The 25173-nt window shown below is 36.5% G+C and overlaps 1 protein-coding gene across 2 annotated transcripts in view; it reads right to left on the bottom strand.

The window, feature by feature from the left end:
• Positions 1 to 25173, bottom strand: part of DCC (DCC netrin 1 receptor) — a 933783-nt gene that overhangs the window by 461290 nt on the left and 447320 nt on the right. For both annotated transcript variants that reach the window (XM_050944636.1, XM_050944637.1), the window contains exons 4-5: positions 15815 to 15965; positions 15270 to 15406 (exon numbers count right to left, since the gene is read on the bottom strand). In XM_050944636.1, the coding sequence (XP_050800593.1) occupies positions 15270 to 15406; positions 15815 to 15965 (288 nt within the window). The remainder of the gene's footprint in view (positions 1 to 15269; positions 15407 to 15814; positions 15966 to 25173) is intronic.

The following is a 25173-nucleotide window of genomic DNA, read 5'->3' as shown; positions in this document are numbered from 1 at the left end:
AGAATGCCGCCCTTAGCATGTGCTGCCCCAGGCACATGCTTCCTCCGCTGGTGCCTGGAGCCGGCCCTGAATCCCTCACAAACAGCACTAAAATCCTCAGAGACAGGTTTCCTGCCCTGAGCGGATAGATAGCTTAGTGGTTAGGACGCTAGTCTCACAAAGGTGTTGTAAGGACAAATTCTTGAATTCAGTCTGGTAGCAAAAACTGCAGATTTAAAAGCTTTCCCTCACTCCCAACCATTCAAAAAAAAAATTAAAAATGATTAGCTACCCGTTCAGTTTAAAGTATATATTTATCAATTGCTAGTGTGCTGGCATAAACAGATGACTGAGAAAAACTGCCATGCTGCAAATTATTGTGAATTAAAGACTCTGGCAGTGAGACAAATAATATACTTGTAAGAGTGTTAAAAATTAACATGGAGTGAACAAAGATGAATCTCAGCCTCCTGAACCAATAAATTCAAAAGCCATTTGAAAAATATTTGAAACTCTAATTCTAAAGGTACTGTATGCAGTTCAACAGCACTTCGCAATCTAGTTTAATTACATGTAACACTTTGCTTTGCAAATATCAAAAATGTATGCACTATCAATAGACATACTTTTCAAATTCAGTGTTTCTAGATAATGGCCAAAATAGATACTTCAATTCACTCCCATGCTAAGTCACTCAAGTAGCAGTCTCAAAGATTGACTCTTTTTGAAACAATATATACACACATTAGTAAAATGTTCCCCTGTAACAACTAATGAACTATATATTTGTGGACTTTAACCACATTCAGGAAACCCTCACCAAAAGAGAAGCTGCCGCTGCAAAAATAATCAGGGATTTGACCACCAAAGTCATTAAAGAACCCAAGCTTATTTTCAGAAAAATGGACTTTTTGCTCCAACTTGACTAACAACATTTATAGTTTTGTGAAACTCATTCGACAACCCCAAATCACACGACTTTTTTTACAAATTTGATTCCTAGTCCAATCTCATGACAAACTTTGCAAACAAATGTGAGCTACTTTAATTTCACAACAAAACCAGTGAGTTGAGACAGTTTTGACAAGTTTGCTTTAAGTCCATTTGAATCCAAAGTTCAAAGCGAGCAAATCCACACAAACTGTGAACAAAGAGTTTTTCCTTGCATTGCTGTGCTTAATCTCTTAAATTGCAAACATGAGAAGATATCTTACTTGACTGCTTCTAAAATACAGTAATAAATATATGGAATGAAACAAAAGAAATTAACCATTAGCTCTGAAACTGTTATAAGAAAAATAAGGGTTAGAGACATTAGGATCTTTTGGGTTTGGAGGTGGTTGTTTTTGTTTTCATTAAACCAGATGAAAGAAAGTCCAGTAAACTTCCTTGTCAAGTTGGCTAACAGGTAGCTACTACAAACCATGAAAAAATGCTTTTACTAAAATTCATGAGCTCAGTATTGCATTCTCTAGAGATCAAAGCATGCTGTGCATACTTGGGGTGGGTAGAACTCCCATAACTTTGAAGCAAACATTAATGTTGGAACAGAGAGATTCATAGAAGTTTTAGGCACATTGTATGGGGGGAACTGCAGGGAAGGAAAAAGAGCAGCAGTGAAAAGAGCAGTGAAAAAGAGAGAGGGTTTGGTCAGATGAAAAACAAGTCAGAGAACAGATCCATTATCTTCTGTCTATGGGAAAAGGGAGGGATTGATTTGGACTCAGCTGGATGATAGGGATAGATATGGAGTCAGATAGGGTTAGCAGTTAGAGCAAGGAAGTGAACTAAAGTAAAAAGAACAGGTGGACTTTGTGGTTATGGGGAGAGGGCTTTTCAAAACCTGAACCAAGATTCACTCTTGGTCAGAGGGATGGCTGAAGGCTCTGAAAGGTTCTTCTTGTGTACAAGCTTGTATGTCTATCCATACTTTATAGAGTTTGTAGTATGATTCTTAAAAAAAACCATATCAAACAACCCAGCTATGGGAGATGCATCCATTATTGCAAGAAAACCATAAAGTGTATATTGTCAGCACAAAATATACTGCATTTCTGGGACTGTGCACTCTTTTTTCTGGATATTTTAGAATGTTTAGACCTCATAAATAGTTGCATAATGTATCTTTTTTTCCCAGATGGCTCCTTTAGAGAAATGTATCTTGTTGCATATAATTTAAAAATAATCTTCTGTTACTTCCCACCAAGACTATTTCCTCTCCCACTTAAAAAAAGAAAGAAAGAAAAAAGAAAAAAAAAGAGTTCATTAAAAATTGCTCCACTCATTCTTCTCTTCCTTTCAAAGAAACCATCAGTGTAAAAATGATAATATTGGCAAGGGGGGAACCTTACTGCTGAAGGTTAAGATAACAGGAAGCTGCATTTGACTTTCCCTTCTATAGGCTAGCTAAAGTTCAGCGACAGTAGGCATGCTGCATTCTGCTGATGCCTTATTCTCTGTTCTAGCTAGAGTTGTCCGACTAGTCTGCTAATTTTCTCACTGAGTTTTAATATCTATGCATAAACAGCAGCTCTCTCCTTTATCTGAGAAAGAGAGACCTCATTTTATGATTTCTTCTTATAAATAAAAGATGGTTAAAACACTCTTGCTTAAGTCTAATTGGCCTACAGCTATGGTTTAATTAGATAAACTGAAATAAAACATTGTCTTAACTAATATGCTTATAATAGACTTAAAAGGGAATCAGAAAGTAAATCCTAACTATATTGGTATTTCCCAGCTACATACAACTAAAGATATTTGGAGCATTCTAAAATGCTGCATATTTAAAAATTGATTTCTGACTGAAATCACACTGTGCTTTTTATTTTTTTTAATGCAGTCAAACTCTCACTTCACTTCAGGATTGTTTTGAGCATTATGAAGACTAATTTGACAATATTAAAGCATGTCTTGCTACTGCTTGTGCCATATGCAGTCTGTGGATTAGATGACCTTCTGAGGTCCCTTCCAATCCTGATATTCTATGATTCTATGAATCTATGATGGAGAATTTCAGGGACCCTAGCAGCTTTCACAGCTCACACAGACCACTCTTACAAGGAATTTATACTGTAATATGTAATTATGGAAAAAGTCAAAGCAAGGCTGGGTTACTGCTGACTGTATAATTATCATATATTTAAATAAATTTACTAGGAAGATTTTTACTTTACTTTCCAGCTTCTATTTTAGGTGGGAGACAAAAAGTAGTGCACCTCATCCAAAAATCCACATTTATTTAGCAATCATTTGGGATTCATGTAGATTTGCTTATGCAGTTCATATGAACAATGATGTATCCATCACATAGATACAATTCAGTATTCCCCTCAGGCATATCTGAAATATGTGCCTGAGCTTTTTTTTTAAATTGAAGGTTAGCAGCTGTACCGATTTATGTTAAACATGCTCATTTTATGTGGACTACTGTATAATCCATATCTGATTGAGTGGAGCTCACCATTCACTTCACTGAAGATCTACTAAAACCATTAATCAAGCTGAGGTTCAACCACTCTTGTTAGAGGCTGAATCAAACTGGAGCTTTGAGGCAAAATGGTAGAGACTGATCCAATGAACACTGTCAGGAATGTCAAGTTATAATAATGGAATATTCAGGTGTTCCACAAAATCTTTTAAGTGTCATGCTTCTCGTTTTCCTGTAGTCTATGAAACTGTACACACCAAATGTGATGCTTTAGATGGTCCACTTCAGAGACAGAATTCCACGTCCTAAAATTTTCCTCCACCAACAAAAAAACAACAATCAAACCCAATATATTATCAATTTGATTTTTTTCAAATGATAGTAACGAAACTAGACAACATTTTACATGTTTATAAATGTACCAGCCTAAGATATTTTTGTCAAGCTCTTTGCTGCCAAAAGTGCTCCTGAGCGCTTCAATAAATGTTGCCTCAGAACTGTAGTGCAAAACACTTTGACAGAAACAAGAAACCACTTATCCCATTATGGTATATATTTATGCAGTCTTGAACTTATAGCTTAAAAGTTAAAAGATCATGTTCAGAAGCACTCAGCTACAAGCACTTCTGTCCATGCTGCTAAGTAACAAAACAAGATGGTGAAAATCCAATAGGAAATTTGAACATATTAAGGTCAAAGTATGAATCAGGAAAAAAACTCCTACCAGAAAAATGAGACAGCTCATCCACAGGAAAGCTTTGGGCTGAAAGAGACCTACTTCTCTTAGGACTTCAGCAGTATAATCACTCCTGGTTTTGTTTGTTTTTTTTACAAGCTGTTTGGAGCGTCTGTGTGTGTGTTGCAAGGTGATCTGTCACTTTTACTCCACAAAACCAGTCAGCTTTATAGGGACAGTGCCCTTTCATTTTGTGTTTTCCTAGCTTATCGTCTTCTATTTTTGGAATGTGCCTAGCACACCCGCGATGCTACCGCAAATAAATAAATAAATATGTTAACATTCATAATATATTAATGATGAGACAGTACTATGACATGGAGGTTTCTAGCTTTATTATCCAACAGTCACAGGAGAAGGTGCTGGGTGATACAAACCCAGCACATGCAATGCAATTTTTAAGAGCCTTTCGCAGTGTATTTTTGAAATTACCCTTAAGGCTAGAACTCTCAGGAAGGTTCAGTACCCAAATCTCAGTGTCTGAGTTCTTTTGAAAAGCTAGCCCTTATTCAGGTGTCTCGAGGGGAATGAACTCTTTCTAAAAATCGGCCCTGATGTGGGTATTGAGCACTTGAAAATATGACCCTAAGCTCTTTTGAAAATCTGGTCCCATAACCTCCTGTGGGGTCTTGCTGTAATGGGGGTTTGGAATTCACTATAAGCAGAATAAAGATGTTTTCTTTCAAGATTTATTTATTTGTTGGGTTTTTGGGGTTTTTTTTGGTTATTCAGTGAATCAGTTTGGTAGCAGTTGATGCCAATATCTCTTAAAAAAAGCAAAAACTAAACAAACACACCCACTCTGTCGGCGTAAAACGAAAAGTAATTTCAATTTTCCTGAATGGATTTTTTTGGGGGGGAGGAGGAGGGTTTCAACTATATTTAATGACTTTGCCTTTATGCAAAAATGAAAAAAATGTTACTTATTTCAGTCACAAATAGGGAATAGCAGCATAGATGTGGCAGATACTGACTGGGTGTAGAGAGATGTGTAGGGCACTTACCGTACAATTCTGACATGTCTTTACACAAGTCACCTAAGTAGTGTCTCACCATCTACACTGCTATATATATATATATACACACACACACACACATACACACACACCTGTGTCGGAGTGCATGCAGAATACGTACTCTACACATTACCATAAGCTTAGACATAGCCTAAATTCCCATAAATTACACTCCTTTCCTGCGGGTTAGGAGAAATTTTAAAGGGCTAGGAGGTTTCAGAGACACCTGTAGTGATTAATCTTCAAAACAATGAGACAGACAGACAGACATTACTCTTCCCATATTAAAGCTGGAGAAAGTGAGGCACTTAGGATCAGAGTTGTCTTGAATTACATCTTCTGGGAATCTGCCACAGTATTGTTCAAGGACTGATGTCTCAGGCATGATGAACGGTACATTCCGCTAATTTGCAGAGTCATTCAGAAAATGTAGGTCTTGCCAGTCCACAGCTTTAACCACAAAATTATCCTTCCTCTTTTGAAAGACAATAGCTATTTATAGTCTCACTGTTAAGGTCTTGTCAATAATAATCCACCATAGGAAAACAGAATCCAGTAATTTAGGCCCATTTCCTGTAATTTGCCTCACAAGCAGAGTCTGTTTTGCCAACATGCAATGAATTGCAAGATCCAGGCTCAAATCATGAAATTGTTTTCTTTTCTGACCTCTTGAAGAATGAGGAGGAGTGAGTTATAAATACCAGATTAATTACTGGAGGAAGAAAGAAAATTGGGGTGCCATTAAAACTGACGTTTTCCCCTGCACAATGTAGAATAGTGCTAGGACTGCCAAGAAGGCATAGAATCAACATATATAACACAGTGGTAACAATTAGTTTTAATTTATTAGGTAGTTTGCTAACAACTATACTGTGTTCTATTAGAATTTATTACATTTTATTCTCTTTCACCATGGATGTCAACACATGCTTTACCTACTCATAACTATTCAGAGTCAGAAGCAGCAACAATAAAACTTAGCAAAATCCATCACGCAGTCACAACCCTAAACTGGAGCAATGTAGAAGATCTTGGAGTTTAATGAATTGACATTTTGGCCTGATTTTCAAAAATGTGTGCTCAACCACAAGCCCTGCATCTGAGAGCAGACAACCATTTGTATGGGCAAATTAGTTATGAAACAGCATACAAACCAGTTTTGAAAATCAGTCTGAGTCAAGATGGTGTAGTTGCTAAGCAACAGCATTAAAAGAATGCAAGATTTTTGTTTGTTTGTATGTTCCTCTCTCCTGTTGCTTATTTCTCAGTGGTGGGGAGGGGGGAAGACAAATATTTAAATTGGAATTTAATAACTGTTTTTGCTTTTTAATTACACTACATTGAAAAATTGATGAATAATATTAGTGCTTCTGAAGAATAAGAGATTCAATTAAAAGAAAGAAGTGTACATCTGCATGCATAGTCAGGGACACCCAGGGTAGTGAGCATGAGTGGGAGGGACAGCAAATGAAACTATGTGCCTGCTGTGTTCATATATGGCCCAATCCTGCCTCTGAAATAGTGGGGAAAGTCCACCTTGACTCCAGTGGTGTCAGAATAAGGCCCTAAATTTTGACCCTCATGAGCCAAACATCAATGTACATCTCTACCCCGATATAACGCTGTCCTCTAGACCCAAAAAATCTTATCGTGTTATAGGTGAAACCACGTTATATCAAACTTGCTTTGATCCATGGGAGTGTGCTGCTCCGCCCCCTGGAGCACTGCTTTACTGCATTATATCAGAATTTGTATTATATCAGGTCATGTTATATTGGGGTAGAGGTGTAGTACCAAAAAAAAAAATAAAAAGTACAGTCTACAGCTTAGTTTTCCAGCAAGGACCTAAGGCATGGCCTTAAATATTAGACGAAGGTAAAATTTTGAAGAACAGTTAAGTAACTTAAGAACCTAAGGGGGAGATTTTCAAAGGCACAAGGAGCAGTTAGACTCCTTTCTCTCACAGTCATGTGGAGTTAGGCAGCCATTCTCCTTTTGTGCCTTTGAAAATCTCCCGCTATATCATTTTCAAAAGTGTCTTAAGTGCCTAGGAATCTAACACCCATTGACTTTCAATTAGAATAAGGTTCCTAAGTGTCTAAAAGCCAGATTTACAAAGGTATTTATGTGCCTAAAGATACAAATAGATGCCTCGTAGGATTTACAGAGATTAACTTGAAGCCTGTGGGAGTTAGGTGCCTAACCTTTTGAAAATCCCAATAAGTACCTATCTGCATCTTTAAGCACCTTTGTACACCCAGCCCTGAGTCCCTTTTGAAAATGGCCCTTGGGTTCGTAAATCACTTAGTTGGTTCAGAAAATTTTACCCAAAGCCTAAAAAGTGATTATCTTTGACAGTTTCTCGAGCAGAACGCATAGGCAGCTGCACAATACAGATGCCATAAGTGGTTGACTAAAGCAGCAAAGCATCCAGTAACTGTTTGCATGGTGACAGCAAGCTGCTATGGTACAGCAGTACGAATTGGCAATTGCTGGTTTGCCTATAACATAAGAATCATTAGCGTAGCCCATAAGGGGGAAGTATATAGGTGTCACTACAGAACGTTGAAATATAAATAAAAACAGAGCATTCTAGTTACCAGTATAGTTGTTGTTCTGCAGGTTTGAGGACTTATGTGCAGTAGATCATTAAACTATCCATACAGAACAACAGATTACTACCTGCTATTGTGATAATCTGTCCTTTACGCAGAATAGATCTCACTTCTTATTATGCAGTACAGTTGAATCTTTTTATAAGGCTCAATCTGAGCAATTTCCATTCTTATTGTTATAGAGTATCTGACTGATCACTACAGCCAGATCTACAAAATGATGTATTTCCTAAATTAGAGAGTTATTCATAGAAGTAGCAAAGGCATCATGCCAATACTGATCTTCCTGTGCAGATGGATTTGAACAGGTTTTCCCATGGACTGATGCATTTCCATTGCCACAACAAAGATCTGGGGAAATCATCCTCAAATTCAATGTCTCCAACAATTTCCCCTAGGTCATTTGAGAGAGCACCAACAACAAATAGCTCCTTCCTACATACATATTCCGCTGTTGGGTTGAACATGAATATGCATATTAGCTGAAACTGGCAACAAGCGGAGTTTTGTTCAAGCTTTTCTCATAAATAAGTAGCACAAAAGAGGTGTGGCCCATACATCTGTAGGATGCTAGCCGACAGATGTATTGACAAGGACTATGTTTTCAGAAGTGTCTGAATGAGTGAGGGGCTCAGCTCCCACTGAAATTCAATGTAAATTAGGTGCCTATTATTAGATTACCAAACACCATCCAAGACATTCTTGATCTGAGTTCATTTTCAATTCACTCTTGTGAGAGCCCATTAAAGGCAAGACACTAGCATAATTTTTCCATCATGCTGCTGCAGACCTAACTGCTCATATCTACACCAACAGGTTCAAGAAAGCAAGAAACACAGCAACAAAGAAAATGCTATACTGGATCAAGCAGTGCTCATCTTAATCCAGGATCCCGTCTCTGACATTGACCAGTTTCAACAAGTTCAGAGTAAAGCAAAGTAAAGTTATGGAACACCACCTCAAAAGAGAAAGTTTCTTCTGTACCCTTCATTAGTTAGTTATTGACTAATGCGTGTAAACACAGGGATTTATATCTCTACCAAAACTCTATTTTTAAAATCCTTGTTTATAACAACTCTGGATGTTTTCATTATCCATATAAAATGCCTATTCTTTTTACAATCCTACTAAACTCTTGTTTTCAATGCTACCTTCAATATCTTCTATATTCTAGCAATGAAGTTTTCTTTCCTTGAGGCAAACTTGAACCAGAGATTCTAAGCAGACAAATCTTCACTACACCTCTGATTCTCTCCATTTCTCCCCACATTTCTGCCCTTCTCTTTCTCTTTTTATTTCTGTTTTTCACCAAAAGCAAAATTCACCTGGGATGCAAATCACAAGAAGGTCTATTCATGATCAAAACCTATCAGGTACTCAGATATCTCCACCCTAGGTGATCTGTCTTGCACGCAGGCACCCAACTTATGGGGTAAGGTAAAACTTCCATCACAGCCTTAATAAAAACAGAGTCAACAAATATAACATATTCTATATGACACAGTCTGCAATTTTCAATTACTTAAAAAAAATGTTAGCAAAGGACTTCATAAGATTTTAAGATAAATACAGGGTATGTCCCCAATAGCATTGCTTTTCATAACATTTTTAATACCTGCATCTGCATCAACATCATCACAATCCTTCCATTTTTTCCATAAGCATGATGCAACAGTGGATGGAGTGATTCCCAAGACACATTACAGCCTCTCAATCAATTGCATAAAACACATTCTGAACATTGTTCAAATGGGTGTTTACTGGATAGAAAATCACTGTGGAGCCCTTAAAGTCTATTGATCACATAATATGTATTTTAAAAATTTTCTAAATAAGAGAAAACAAAGATGAAAGGAACTATTGATCCATCCAGTTCCACCCCTGTCTTTTGGAAGGACTAGCTGCATTTTAAATACCACTGAAGTGCCAGCAGTCCTCATAGATTCATCCATTCTTTTTTATGTTTGCAGCTCTTGCTACTTCTTTGAGCACGGGCACCCTATCCCATTTCCCAATAGCACAATGCAAAATATGTTCCCAATGCCCAAGCTAAATACATTATTTTTACCTCATGTCAAATCTCAAACATATTTCTGATAGTTAATATTACTGTGAAAACACCCAGAAACAAAAGACATCAACATAAAGCATACCCTTACAGTTTCAAAGTTCAAAGTTGGAATTTAACCACATAATTCCCATTAATGCCATCAAGAAAGAAATCCTAAAAAGAATGAGAAGAAAATGGACAATGCAGCATGATGAAATTGACAAATCTCTCAGCAGCACTTTGCCCATTCTTTGGTCTGAAGAGCTGGGGCATGGGGAAGCAAAAGAGGAGGGACTCTAATAATGGTAAGAGGAAATGACAGGGTGAATGAGTTATCCTCTTGTGTCCTTAGTTTGATTCTGCATTCATTTTGGATATATACAGAAGAAATGAAAAAAACAAACAAACAAACTGATATCCTATATTCTATTTTTGGACCTTAATCTTATAGTGATGGTAAAAATGACTTGAAGGGAGTTTTTGCAGCCTTTTTGTGACTTGATGTATTTTTTGAGTGTGTTTTTTTGTTTTGTTTTGTTTTTTTAAGAATTCCCTGAGATAATCCATCCTGGAACAATCTTTTGGATTATCTGTTTCCTCTTTAGCTTTCCATCGTATACATAAACATACAATGTTCCAGATAGAGAGAGAGATTCAGTTAGAGAATAAGTAAACAGCTTCAACCATGTTTGATATTCAGAATAAAACAGCTGACTGAACAATCTACTTCAGCTAGATCATAATGGTCCCTTCTGACCTTAAAGTCTATGAGTCTATCAGCTGCTGTGGGGTTAGCTATTGGCCACACACAGAACATTCAAAGTTATTAGCAGAACAGACTGATGTGGGATCCTTAACTCACTCTATCAAGCATAGCTAAAGAAGGACAGATCCTCAACTGTAAATTGTTATACTCCAGCAACTTCAATGGAATTATTACAATTTCTACCAGTTGAGGATCTACCCCAGAATGTTTCTGTGTCAGGGATTTAAGAACAGTGAATGATCTTTTACAATGTGGGAACTATTTTACCATTGATGTTTAGTAATATGGTATATCCTTGGACATATTTTTCATATCCAAAGTAGACTGAATCAAGATTTGTCCCCAGTTGGATAAGTTTAAAAGATGCTTCTGTAGCCTTAATATAAAATTGTTTGGCTTTTGTTCCTAGGCATGTCAGACATTGTTTTTTCAACATAGGGCTTTTCCCCTAGCATTTACTCTGTTCCTAAATTATTCACATGCAGGAACATGCTCCAGGCCTCCATCAGTCAGCATTTTTCATCCATTTGATCTGTGCACACGTATTCTGGAAATGGATGTTGTGGAATGGAAATAAAACCAAACAAGAAAGTTTGGATTGACCATCCTTTGCAATACTCACTACCTCTTGGTCTTGGCAAACTAAACTAGACTTGTTGGAGACCTGGCTCCATGGAGGCTCATCTTTCTTGCTGGAAAATAAAACCGATGCAAAAAACAGTTGATCCTAAAAATTCAATCGTAAAAGGTGCTTGTTTCCCTGGCTGCAGTTTGGAAGCATTTTCTAAGTTGTCTCTTTATAGATTACATATAACTTGCTTTGTAAAAGCTAGGAACAATGTTTTTCTGTCAACACCACCTTTTGGACCCAGTCTTCTGCTTTTGTTGGCAGTCTCTCTAGTCACTGACCTGAAACCATGCAAACTCAGTCTGCTGACCTAGCAGTGCTATGAAACTATTTATTTCTGTATTACTTCTCAAGGGACATTTACAGGATCTTTAAATCACAGAAAGAGAGAACAATGATTATGTTATGTACAGTAATCTCAACCCAATTAATAGTAGCTTTAAGATCCAAGTGCAATTTTATTATGAACCTGAAAATGTGTCACATTTATATGCAATTGTTTATTTGATGAAAAATCTTCTTTATCCTCAAAAGGCCATGTATACCTTCTTGGACTTGACAGACACAATTCTAACTCTATGTTATTTGAAATCTGGCAGTCACATTATGTTTGCCATTGGAATTGATAGAATTTAGAGACTGTCAGGGATATGCATTCATTACAATCAATGCTCGCAAAAGTCAGTTTTGCAAAATTAAGCTCCAATCCAGCGACTGGATCTGGAAACCCTGACTCTTGCTCCACCATAACACTGTGCTGAAATCAATGGGATTCCATGCAGGAATAAAGATCTTTGCTTGATCAGTGCTATAATCCAGTGCATCTCAGGCACTGGATTATAGCACTCTTCCCTACAGAAATGGCAAAAGAGATTTTGTTCAGACTTTAAATTCACCTCCCAAAGACCAAACAGGAAAAATTCCAACCCCAAAAGATGAATGCTTCTGAAAACTTAAGAAGATCTAGAAAGAAGGAGCTATAATGGACACTCATTAGCAAACCTAATGATAGCAGTCATCTTGCAGTGATTGTCATCATTAAGCATTTGTTTTTACTTAGCCTAGTTCTTTAAAATCATTGCCAAGCATGCAGCTGATTTATAAAGCGAGAAGGTAATATTTACTGGACTTTTAAACTTTCTACAGCACAAGGATACATGACTAACATCCTGCCAAAAAGGATTTGTACATGAAATATTCAAAGTTCAAAATTTAGCAACAAATATTATTTAGCCTTTCCAGCAACTTCATTCCTCTCCGCATTTTTAGCATTATGGCCAGTACAGGTGAGGGGTTGTTTTAAGATCCACAAAAGAATGATACATAGGATCTTCCCAGTGAAAGACATTTGTTTTCCTGTCAGATAGTCTTTTATCTTTTAAATAATGAAGCTATCACTATCATGTGATGCAACTAACTTTGATGTAGTATTGGCCCACTCACATAGCCTTCAGGAAAGATTTAATTATTGGAGTGTTTAATTTTTTAGCTGACATATGTAAAATGCTTTGCCTGCCCTTCTCTCCAGAACATACTCTCACACAAACTGTTTGAATGAAAACAATTATCTTTCTAATAAATAATGGATGCTTTACAACTAAATATGCATTTGCAATTCACAGTTTTTGTTTGATAAATAACCCAATTTTTTTTAAAGAAAATATACAGATTTATACCCTACCATTGGGAAATGAATAAAACCATCAATTAATTATTACATGTCTATAAATTAGGCTAATGGTATGAGCAACTCCGGTAAACTTCTCAGAGAGTTTCCTACTTATGGAGATGAATTTAACAAATATATATGGCCAATTTTTATGAAAATAAGGATAGATGGGGATTTCTATTGCCCTCCATTAATAGGTGTGCAGTTTTTGTTGAATCTTTTACATATTCACTCTAGCAATACAAACATAATACCTGTTGCTAAGCAATATGATACATGGTGTTAATTTAAACCTGCCACCCTACATGCTTATGAAAATAAATGACCAAACTTTTAAAAGTTATCAAAATTGTACCTCCAAAACTTACACCCATATTTCATTAGCTTATGTGACTAGACACTTATGCAAAAAAACCACACCCACTTTACTTCGTATATACAATTGATTTGTTTTGCATGCACAATGTTTGTATTACGTATTTTTATTACGCTTTTGCATGCACATGCATGTTTCTTTGTCAGATTTAGATTTCATTTTCATTGTGTCAATGATTGTGCTATCCTTTATGTTGGTACAGTCCCAATCAAACTGTGGTGCTCAATAAGTAACAAGTGCCACCTTTTGAAAACTCTCTTCTGCCATTCGTATATGACCATTATCACTGAAGTATCTGAATCCAAGTTTATCCTCAAAATTGTATTACACTCCCTGTTACATATATCTCTCTGGATAAGCATGAAAATAAATACAAATTTCTATACAATGCATTTTTAGCATAATATTATTATATATTTATACAGAGTCATAGTCAAGCCATAGTTCAGTGCATTACAGAGAATGGAGATATGGGGTGAGATTTTCAAGTCCTGAAAGAATTTGGATGTGAAATTTCTATTAATTTTCACGGAAACTGGATAGCCAAATCCTCTACAGAGCATTGAAATTTCAGCCGTGGTCCTATAGTCTACTATATACGAGGAAAAAAAATAAGATTCACATAATCAATAGGTGTTTCTCAATCCCCAAATAGCTGCAGTTCTGTATAATTTCATTGTTGATTTCCAATGAGCATCTTTCAGCAAAGCTAAATAAGCATTTTATCCCAGAAATTATCTTCCATTTCTGCATTTGATTCTTTGCAGATTGGAAACGTAGGTTTACAATAAATAGTTAAAGTGAACTTTTGCAATTATAAAATCATTTTTTAATTTTTAAAATGTAGCCAATAAAACATTGTATTGTATTAATGTACCTAAAGCAATAGAATGAAAGTTTCCATCATGTGTAATTACTATAATGTTGCATTATGACTTGATAAAAGGATATTGTTATACAAGCATTGAATATCCTTTAATCCAACTTGGGGTTCTGTTCTCTAATGAAAGTATTTTTATGCATAAGCTTTAAAACCAGGATGCAAAATGAACAGCACATTGAAATTATGCTATTGTTTCACAAAGTATTATCTATGTAGTTTCTTAAATCTTATTGAATAATGCTAATGTAGCTTGGTATTGTTCTCCGATTAAAAAAAAACACCTCTCAGAATTTAATATAATTATGGTTCTATTAAAATTTGACACAATAGGGGAAAAAAGCCTGTTTCAAAATATCTAAGACATCTTTCCTCATGTTTCTCAGACAACATATTTTGTTAGTTAGCCAGTAAACCTACCATCTGAAACAAAAGAGAAAACATTTTTATGTAGAAGGTAACACCAGGGTGACCAGATGTCCTGATTTTATAGGGACAGTCCTGATATTGGGGGGGAGTTCTTATATTGACCTATTACACCTCACTCCCTATCCCAATTTTTCACACTTTCTATCTGGTCACCCTAGGTACCACAGGAAATCCTCACTGCATCATTGCTTATTCATGGTTTCCACTAAAAGCAAGAAAATAGGCACATAATACGTGATGCTAAAGCAAGGCCATGGAGTCATAAGATAAGAAGAAAGCAGTAAAACAATGTCAGTAAGCAATACTATAGTTATGCACAACTTGCTAAAATAAGTTTGTAGATCACCATTGTATCCATGTGTGGTGCCATACACAAGAAAAAACAGTTAACTGAATTGGGCAAATTGGGATTTGACACCAATAAATATTCTACTAGAAATTAGATTATAAAACAGAGACATTGTAAGAAGTTTTACTCTGCTGTTTGATGTTCTTCCATGAGGTATATTGATTATGTGTGTATACCGCTGTCGGTGAGTGAAAATCCTGTTCAAAGTAAGGTGGGAACCCCACTAGTTTACAGATAAGTACATGGAGACCCGCAGAGGAAGGAGTTATATAAGCACTAATGATTATCAACATTCTTGGAAAAGCAAAGGACTCCTCTTGCACAGAGCCCAGAAATCTGTACTCACCCATAACTGTGAGCTCTGCAGAGGCACTACTGTTCTCATTCTTGTAGTTGACAATGCAAGTGTAAGTCCCAGAATCGTCATCAGTCACATTAGAAATAAGTAAGTTACTGCCAGCCAGTAATGAATATTTTTTGGATCTGTAACATTGACAAAAAAAAAATCCATGTTCACATTCATCTCCAATGAAAAGTACTCAAGATCTAAGATACTCCATAGAACCTTCTCAACTGGCTAGCTCTGATCTTATAATGTTGTTAGTAAATGTGATAATTAACTTTTGGATGCTGCTCTACCTGATGTAAATACCATTTCATAAAAGAAGATATTTATGGCCAAATTCTACCCTCAGATGTGCATGCACAGCTGCAAATGAAGAAAACAGGAGTTTCATGCGCACATCCAGTCTTATTATTACTTAGAATGAAAGCTTGATCTTCTCCAAGCTGAACCAAACTGACAACACTTAAAATGGTAGTTAATGTTTTACCCGTACTTCACCCTGGGAAACGAACTTTCATTACATAAGAGACACGTGTATGAAATACCTGACTGGAATAATTTCATCTCCTCGCATCCATGTGAAAGTGGGTGTGGGAAACCCAGAAACACAACACTCAAGAACAGCATCTTTTCCCTCAAGGGCTACCACATTTGATGGTCTCTGCAGGAAAAATTGCTGTCTGTGCAAACCTGGATCTATGAAGGAAAAAGAGAGAGTTATCATAAAACGCTGTTTGTGTTCAGAACATGGAATCAAAACAGCCTATCAATAATGGACCCAGGGAATTCAGATCTTCAAGTCTTATCTCTGAAGAGAAAAAAAAACAGTAATAAAGAATTATAGAAAGGGCTATGGAATGGAGATCTGATGGAGCTGTTTGTGGATGGAAGCCAATGGAGCTGTTTGATTCTGGGGCGATGCTATCTTTTTGAATAGCTGTAGAAGCATTCTTTAGAGACTGGAGTCAGACCTGAGTCTTGGGAAGGCCACAGAAAATGTTGCACTTGAGGGAAAAAGAGACAAAGGCATGTATAAGGATGTCAGAAAAGGTGGGGTCAAGGTAGTCACGGTATCTTGAAAGTGGTGGTAATCAGATTTACAAATATGAGAGGTGAGAGAGAGGAAAAGGGAAGCTCTAGTAAATCACGGAAGTCATCGACATTATGAACCATGGACAGAAACGGAAAGTGTGAGTTGAGAAGGAAGCTAGGAAAAAGAGTAGTGTCCTAAAAGCTCCTTTGGCTCAAATTTACTAGGGGGTTGTTGAGATACAGCTTCAAATTTAGTTGGTAGTATGGCAGCCAAAAAATAGACAGAAAGGGTAACTAGGAAAGAGTCAAAGTGAAAAGTTTGGACAAAGGCAGACAGATATCCCTATATTTGTTTACTGAATATATATAATAGCAAGCATCAAGAAGTTTAACTAAGATAGCACTTTAGTTTACAGGGCAGATAAAACACTTGAGAACAGAACCGTGGAAATTCCTGATATGCCATGGGGATGAGATGTCTTAAGTTTGTTCCAGCTCTATTTAAAATGATTTCTGAATACACACATGCACACACCACACACTGTAAATATCATTACGTATACTTCCATATCACCTGACATGGACACCTGCAAATCTCACTTAAGTTAGCAGAAAGCCATAGTACTTAGCATCTCTCAGGATCAGGTCCAAAGTAATGGCTCTGTTTTACCAAACATACAGCTACACATTTTATTTATTTGTATACACTGGATGATCTGTTTCTCCATGTCTACCGTATTCCCAGCCTTCCAAGGTATACATGCCATGCCCAACTGCAAGTTAGTAGACACAGGACAGGATTTACTTTGTGAAATTCTATGAGCTGCATTATGCTGGAAGTTGGATTAGATGATCAAAATGGCCTATAAGATCACTACCTTAGAAGGCGTAACAAATATACAGTAGCTATACAGAAGTGAAAATCGACATGCTGCTTTAAAAAGGCCAATTTTCCAAAGCTAAAAACAACTGTGAACAGAATTGAATAAGAGAGAATTTCTGAACATAAAAATTTGAATGCCAATTAGGAATTGTAACTGCTTTATTGGATGCTCAGAAAAATCCACTATTCTGCTACCAAGAAAGAAGGTTTCTTTGGTTAAAAAAGTCCTGATTAAGAGGGGAGATAAAGGCAGCAGTAAAAACTAATATACAGAAAACAAATTAAAAAGCGAGGAAGCTGATAGCAATGAATACAAACTAGAAGTTAGGAAATGCAAAAATAAGACCAAAGGTATCAGTGATTTTTTTTCCAGCCAGTTAGGTTAAGGGCAATAAGAAATAAATCTTTAAATAGATCAAGAATAAATTAAAGCCTAGCACTATTACAGGTCCGAATAACACTCAAGGATGATAAAATTATGCATCATGATGCAGAAAAGACAGAAGTATTCAATACATATTTCTCTTATATATTTTGAAAGAAGCTGTTTAATATATTCCTATATTACAGTGATAATTAAATGTCTTTAATTCCATCAGAATCTAGGGGCAATGTTAAATTTAATAATGGCTATTTAACTTCTTGTTTAGCCATTCTTAAAAAAATGTTTCCAGATAACAGCATCCTCCTTTTTGAGATCAAGACATTATTAAGTGGAGGTAATTAATGAAGCAGGACATAGTTTTATGTAAAAAAAACAGTAAAATTTTATGATCTGTTATTTCTTGGGCTGTCAAGCAACTAAAAAAAATTATTATGATTTATCACACGATTAATCACGCTGATAAACAATTATAGAAAACCATTTATTTAAATATTTTTGGATGTTTTCTACATTTTCAAATATTTTTATTTCAATTACAATAGAGAATATGAAGTGTACACTGCTCACTTTATATTTATTTTTATTACAAATATTTGCATTGTAAAAAAAACAAAAGAAATAGTATTTTTCAATTCACGTAATACAAATACTGAAGTGCAATCTCTTTACCATGAAAGTTGAACTTACTAATATAGAATTATGTGCAAAAAAAAACTTCATTAAAAAATTAAACAATGTAAAACCTTATAGCCTAGAAAGTCCACTCAGTTCTACTTCTTGTACAGCCAATCACTCAGACAAACAAGTTTGTTTACATTGCAGGAGATAATGCTTCCCACTTCTGGTTTACAATGTCAACTGAAAGTGAGAACTAGTGTTCGTATGGCACTGTTATAGCCAGCATCGCTAAAGATGCTAAAGATTCCTATGTCCCTTCATGCTTCACCCAGCATTCCAAGGAAATACATCCATGCTGATGATGAGTTCTTCTAGATAATGATCCGAAGCAGTGTGGACAGATGCATGTTCATTTTCATAGGCATGCACAGCACATTTCATTAGGGTGTACACCCAGGGATCCCCGCCCTAGCCGCACCCCCACCATGTCCTAGCCCGTCCCGCCCTCATCCACTCCCTACTACAAATGCAAATATTTGTAATAAAAATAATAATATAAAGTGAGCATTGTACACTGTAGTCTATGTTGTAATTAAATCAAAACATTTGAAAAATGTAGGAAATCATCCAAAAATATTTAATACATTTCAATTGGTATTCTATTGTTTAACAGTGTGGTTAAAACTGTGATTAATCACAATTAAAATTTTAAATCACAATTAATTTTTTGAGTTAATTGCATTAATTAACTGCGATTAATCGACAGCCCTAGTTATTTCACCTATTTCTCTATTACTTCAATTTTGCCTGGCCAAATTTTTGATATAGTTGAAGTGTATCAGAAACACACACTTTAATGGAAACCCTATTAAAAAGGATACAGCTAGATTAGTGACTTTTTAAATTTGAAAATGCTTATCTGAATGTGAAATTGCCAAATTTCATCTAAATCTGAAATGTATTCCACCTTTCTTTGATGATAACTTCAAATCATATCTTAAACTATTTAGATGAAATAATTAAGATAGACACAAAAATCTAGGTTGCAAGAAAACTTATTTATTTTTTCAAATCTTCCTTAGACTCGAATTTTAAAACAGGAGGCTTGATGCTTGAGCACATTTGCCCACCTGCATCAGCACATGTAAACAACATGATTGTGTGGGCAAATGGCAACCAGCACTGGCAATCACGCAGTTTCTCAGTACACATATGTATAATATCGTTGCATAAATCACGCTTCTGCTTTTTTTTTTTCTCCAGAATTTGCTCTTTACATTCATCCAAGCCTCATTTGTCTGATTTCTCTCACCCTCTGACCATCTATTTCCTAGCAGGACTGTTTTGTTTTTTTTTAAATCTTCAGTAGTTTCTAAATTTGCAGTTTGGTGCCTTAGACTCAGCCTATTTGCCTCTCTCTCTCTGTCACCTAGCTGTTTCGACTTATTAATGCATAAATTGCCTAGCAGAAGAAGGAGGTACTATGCTGTATGGTAACAAATACCATTTCAATATACTGCCTCATTAAGACCTTACAAGTGCAAGGCCAGACCTCTATCTGAACTTTTCTTTCCTGCTTAGCCACAGAAATGCTAGTTGAAAAGGCAGCATTATCTACACATCCGTATTTCATTTGGAAGTCCACCTCAAAAGCAGATACAAATAATAAATGAGTTATTCTGGAAACATCAGCAGAATTGAATGAAAGCTCTACCTGAGTGAGGGAGTGCAGGGCACGGTCAGAGACTGCAGCAGAATGGTACATAAAGATCTTAATAGAAAATCAGTTACAAAAAGGAAGGATGAGGAAATCACCTGCAATTTTCTGAAAAGCAAAGTGAAGAATAGGATCTCTGGTCTCAGATCGCTGAAGTCTACTTAGAAATGGTAGAAACTCCTGCACAAAGTGGAGCAAGTCCCTGTAAGGTGCTGAGGGCCTCCTGGAAGTTGATGACTGTGCTCTCATCTCCCATATAAGTCATTAAGACTCGAATGTGTTCAATGTTTCCCCAAAGGTGATCAGCACTTCACAGAATCAGGACCTTAGCCCTTCCTTATGCCAGCAGTATAAAGGCTATAATAAATTTTAGGACAAGAGGGATACATTTTGTTAATTGCTGAGCAAATCAGACATTTTGGGTATTGAATGCTAGTCCCACCATCAATATTTGGAAACAGGATTTGATCTGCTATCTCAGGGTAGCAAAGAGTCCTGTGGCACCTTATAGACTAACAGACATATTGAAGCATGAGCTTTCATGGGTGAATACCCACTTCGTTGGATGCCTGTATCTCAGGGTATCAAACCTGACATTTAAACCCAAAAAACAACTGCCAAAACTCACATATGCTGGTTAACTGGAATGTGAAAAGGAATGTCAACTTTAACTTAAAGGAATGCAAGTACAGGCTTCTGAAAAGAACACTCATCAGGGTGTTACACAAACTTTTTCTGTGCCATGAAAAGAAGAACAGCTTTTAGCACACACTGATTACTTCACAATTCGCATATTTATTACTGTTACTTTTTGGTTTTTATGTTTGATTGGGCAGATCTTCAGCTGATATAAAAGGTTCAATGAAGTCAGAGGAACTTCGTCAATTTCACCAGCTGAGATTATGGTCCAATGTGATTTTATTAGTGATATTTAGTGAAAAAAAATTGATTATGAAAGTATACTGGATGATATTTTTGCTTAGCCAGAAGGAGGTAAAATAGCAATACAAATATTACAAATTCATTTCCTGTATTATTGCCCAAACTGTATGCAATTTGTCACTTGTACTTGTCATATTCACACTCTATACATGAAGAGAGAAGAAAAAAGGTAAGAAGAAGAAAAGAGTGTCATAGTAAAAGAAATAGAAACTAAATACTGTACTAACACTAAAGGAGAAGGGAAGTGGTCAAAAAATAATTCACCCTGCCCCTTCAGCATCCTTCACAGACATTGTGCACAAGGATCATGAGAGCCTAGTACAGACAATCATAGCCCTGTTCTGCCCCAACCAGTTAGTAGAGCTGGGATAGCATTAAAAGGAGGTCATTTAGGTCCATGCTGTCCCAGTGCATGTGAACGTTTATGCTCCACTGGAGTATCTGCATGCTCACCCAGTTCAGAAGGAGTGCACACTGAACCCTGGCAAATATTATGGCAGGGAGCAATTAGGCATGATCTATCAGTGAATCTGGAGGCCCCAGGCTTAAACACCAACAGCTTGATTCTGTCCTTACATAAGAATGCCCATACAGGCCAATGGTCCATCTTGCCCTGCATCCTGTCTTTGACAGAGGTCAATGCCAAATGCTTCAGAGTGAATAAACAGAACAGGGCAATTATTGAGTGATCTATCCTGTCATCCACTCCCAGCTTCTGGCAAATGGAGGTTTAGGTATACCCAAAGGAGAGGGTAGCATCTTGGCTAATAGCCATTGATAGACCTATTCTCCATGGACTTATCCAATTCTTTTTTGAACCCAGTTACAATTTGGCCTTCACAACATCCCCTCGCAATGAGTTCCACAGGTTGACTGTGTGTTGTGTGAACAAGTACTTCCTTTGGTTTGTTTTAAACCTGCTGCCAATTCATTTCATTGGGTGACCCTTGGTTCTTGTGTTATGTGAAGGGGTAAATAACACTTCCTTATTCACTTCCCCAGACTGTTCATGATTTTATAGACTTTTATCATATCTCCCCTTAGTGGTCTCTCTATTCCAAGCTGAAAAATCCCAGTCATCTTTAATCTTTCCTCAAATGGAAGCTGTTCCAAAACCTTAATCATTTTTGTAGCCCCTCTCTGTATATTTTCCAATTCTGATATATCTTTTTTGGGATGCAGCAACTAGAATTGCACAAAATATTCAATTTGTACTCATACCAGGGATTTATATAATATTTGTATTTACTGTCATACTATCTATCAATTTTCTAACAGTTCCTCACTTTTTGTTAACTTTTTTGACTGACACTGCACATTGAGCAAGTGTTTTCAGAGAACTATCTACAATGACTTCAAGATCTCTTTCTTGAGTGGTAACGGCTAATTTAGACCCCTATCATTTTGAATGTATAGCTTCCATTATGTATTCAAATGTACATTATTTTGCATTTCTCAACACTGAATTTCATCTGCCATTTTGTTGCCCAGTCACTCAGTTTGTGAGATTCCATTATAACTCCTCACAGTCTGCTTAGGACTTAGTTATTCTAAGTAATTTTGTATCATCTGTAAATTTTGCCATCTCACCGTTGACCCCTTTTTCCGTATTTTTTATGAATACGTTGAATATAACTGGTCCTAGTACAGATCCCTGGGGGAAACCACTATTTACCTCTCTCCATTCTGAAAACTGACCATTTATTCCTATCCTACGTTTCCTGTCTTTTAACCAGTTACTGATCCATAAGAGGAACTTCCCTCTTATCCCATGACTGCTTACTTTGCTTAAGAGCCTTTGGTGAGGGACCTTGTCAAAGGCTTTCTGAAAAGTCCAAGTACATTATATCCACTCGATCATCCTTGTCCACATGCTTGTTGACCTCCTCAAAGAATTCTGCTAGATTAGTGAGGCATGATTTCCTTTTAAAAAAGCCTTGTGGACTCTCCCCCAACATATTCTGTTCATCTATGTGCCTGATAATTCTATTCTTTAATATTGTTTTAACCAATTTGCCTAGTACTGAAGATAGGCTTACTGACATGTACTTGCCAGGATCACCTCTGGAGCCTTTTTAAAAAATTCGCATCATATTAGTTACCCTTCAGTCAGCTGGTACAGAAGCTGATTTAAGTAATAAGTTACATACCACAGCTAGTAGTTTTGCAATTTCATATTGCAGTTCCTTCAGAATTCTCGGGTGAAAACCATCTGGTCCTGCTGACCTATTACTGTTTAATTTATCAATTGCTTCTAAAATCCCTACTGACACCTCAGACTGGGACCGTTCCTTGGATTTGTCACCTAAAAAGAATGATTGATGTATGGGAATCTCCCTCACGTCCTCTACATTGGAGCTGGATACAAATAATTAATTTAGCAAGTACTTTTATTCCCATATCACAGATGAGGACCTGAGACCCAGAGAGATTAAGTGACTTATCCAAAATCAAACAGGAAGTCTGTGGCAGGGAATTAAACTCCGGTCTCCCCACTCTCAGGCTAGTACTCCTTATCATAATTTATTGTTATTATTCATTATTATTTACTGATTAGTCCTTTAATCAAACCAGGGGTATGTTTTATGTCTGCATCTTATCTTATAAATAAGGGTTGTGATGCATTTAATCTCATATCAAATGGAATTCAGCCAAGAATAATTCAAATTCTATTTAATATCCCATCCCATAAGCCTCTGAAAGAAGGAATAACAAAGGAAGTTGCAAGGAATTTGGCTCATTCAGCATTACAGAAATGGAGACTGCCTGGCAGGAGATAGAGACTGTCACTACTACATTTGAGCTATGCTGTACATTACTATGAAAATGGGGACCGGTTCCATACAATGACTTATTTTGTTGGCCTGCAATGCACAGTCTCTTATTGTACTCAATTACTTTTGCACTACAGTCCATTAGTAAGAGTTGTTCAGCTGAAAGAAAACTATCATATCATATATATGAATTTTGCTGAACATATTTGCTAATAGTGTATATCAGGCCAGTATAATGTTATTTTATTATTGCAGCAGTTTTTCTATTGCAAACTGCAGAACAGATTCCTTTAATATGACATTAATGTCTATAAGTGCTCATAGTCACATTTCTAAATTTGATTAGAAGAGATAAAGATTCATACTTACTAAAACCCAGTTTTGCTCTCTCCTGTCACAGAGACAAGGACAAACCAATTCCCTGACCTGATCTTACCATCACGCCTAGAGGCTGCATAGTTAATCCTACCGAAAAAGCAAAGGTTATGTGTGAAGAATGATAGAGAAATGTGTCATTAAAATGATACTGATCTGTCAATATACAGCTTGCATTAAAGTGTATAACCACAATGTAGTAATATGTTTGGGATTTTGCTTCCCCACCCCCACTCCCCGAAGGAAATTCAAGCCAGGCTTAGCGGAGCTATAGGACATCATATGAGCCTATGTGGATAAGCAATAAAGAGGTTAAAAGATCATAACATTTGTACTGACACCCATCAAGGCATATTTGCAAAATATATTTACAGTTTGCAAAAGAGGCAGTCAACTAACAGTTGGAATACAGGACTAGAAGTCAGCTTTGCGGCTGTCTTGCTGTGTGACCTTGAACCTTCAGTTTTCCTAACTTGTGATGGGAATAAAAATATTTACAAGCCTTTGAAATAATGAACATTTCATTATTGGCATTATTACTTGTAGCTATTTAGGTGGAGGGCTTTTTTTTAATTAAATGTATTAGAATTTTGTCAAGAAAACAGTTGTTTTGGAAAAGCTTCTTCAACTGTGGTTTAATTGTCAGTGGCAAAATGTTATAGAATGAGGAACTGTAATACAGCTAAATTAGCCCATAACCTTAATAAATTATGAATCCACACAGTCAAGAAAATATGAATGTAACCTTACATAATTCCTTTAACCCCACTCAGTATTGCTCTGTTTATATATTCAGGGATGGTATTAGCTCTTTTGGCCACAGGGCCACACTGGAAGTTCATGATTACCATTACCCCCAAGTCTTTTTCATAGTCACTGCTTCCAAGGAGTCCCCTCATCCTCTAAGAATAGCCTGCATTCTTTGATCCTAAATATATGATGCTACATTTGGCCATATTGAAATATGTATTGTTTGCTCACACCCACCTTACCGAACAATCCAGATCGCTCTGTATTAGTGACCTGTCCTCTCCATTATGTACCACTTCCCCAGTCTTTGGGTCATCTGGAAGCTTTATCAGTAATGATCTTATGTTTTCTTCCATTAATAAAAAATGTTAAATAGCACGGGGCCAAAAACCCATCCCTGCTGGACTCCACTAGAAACACATCTGCTC

The sequence above is a fragment of the Gopherus flavomarginatus genome, chromosome 3 (genome assembly GCF_025201925.1).
Source record: "Gopherus flavomarginatus isolate rGopFla2 chromosome 3, rGopFla2.mat.asm, whole genome shotgun sequence".
NCBI lineage: Eukaryota > Metazoa > Chordata > Testudines > Testudinidae > Gopherus > Gopherus flavomarginatus.
Note: the sequence above shows the minus strand (reverse complement) of the source record. Positions and strands in the feature narration are given on the sequence as shown.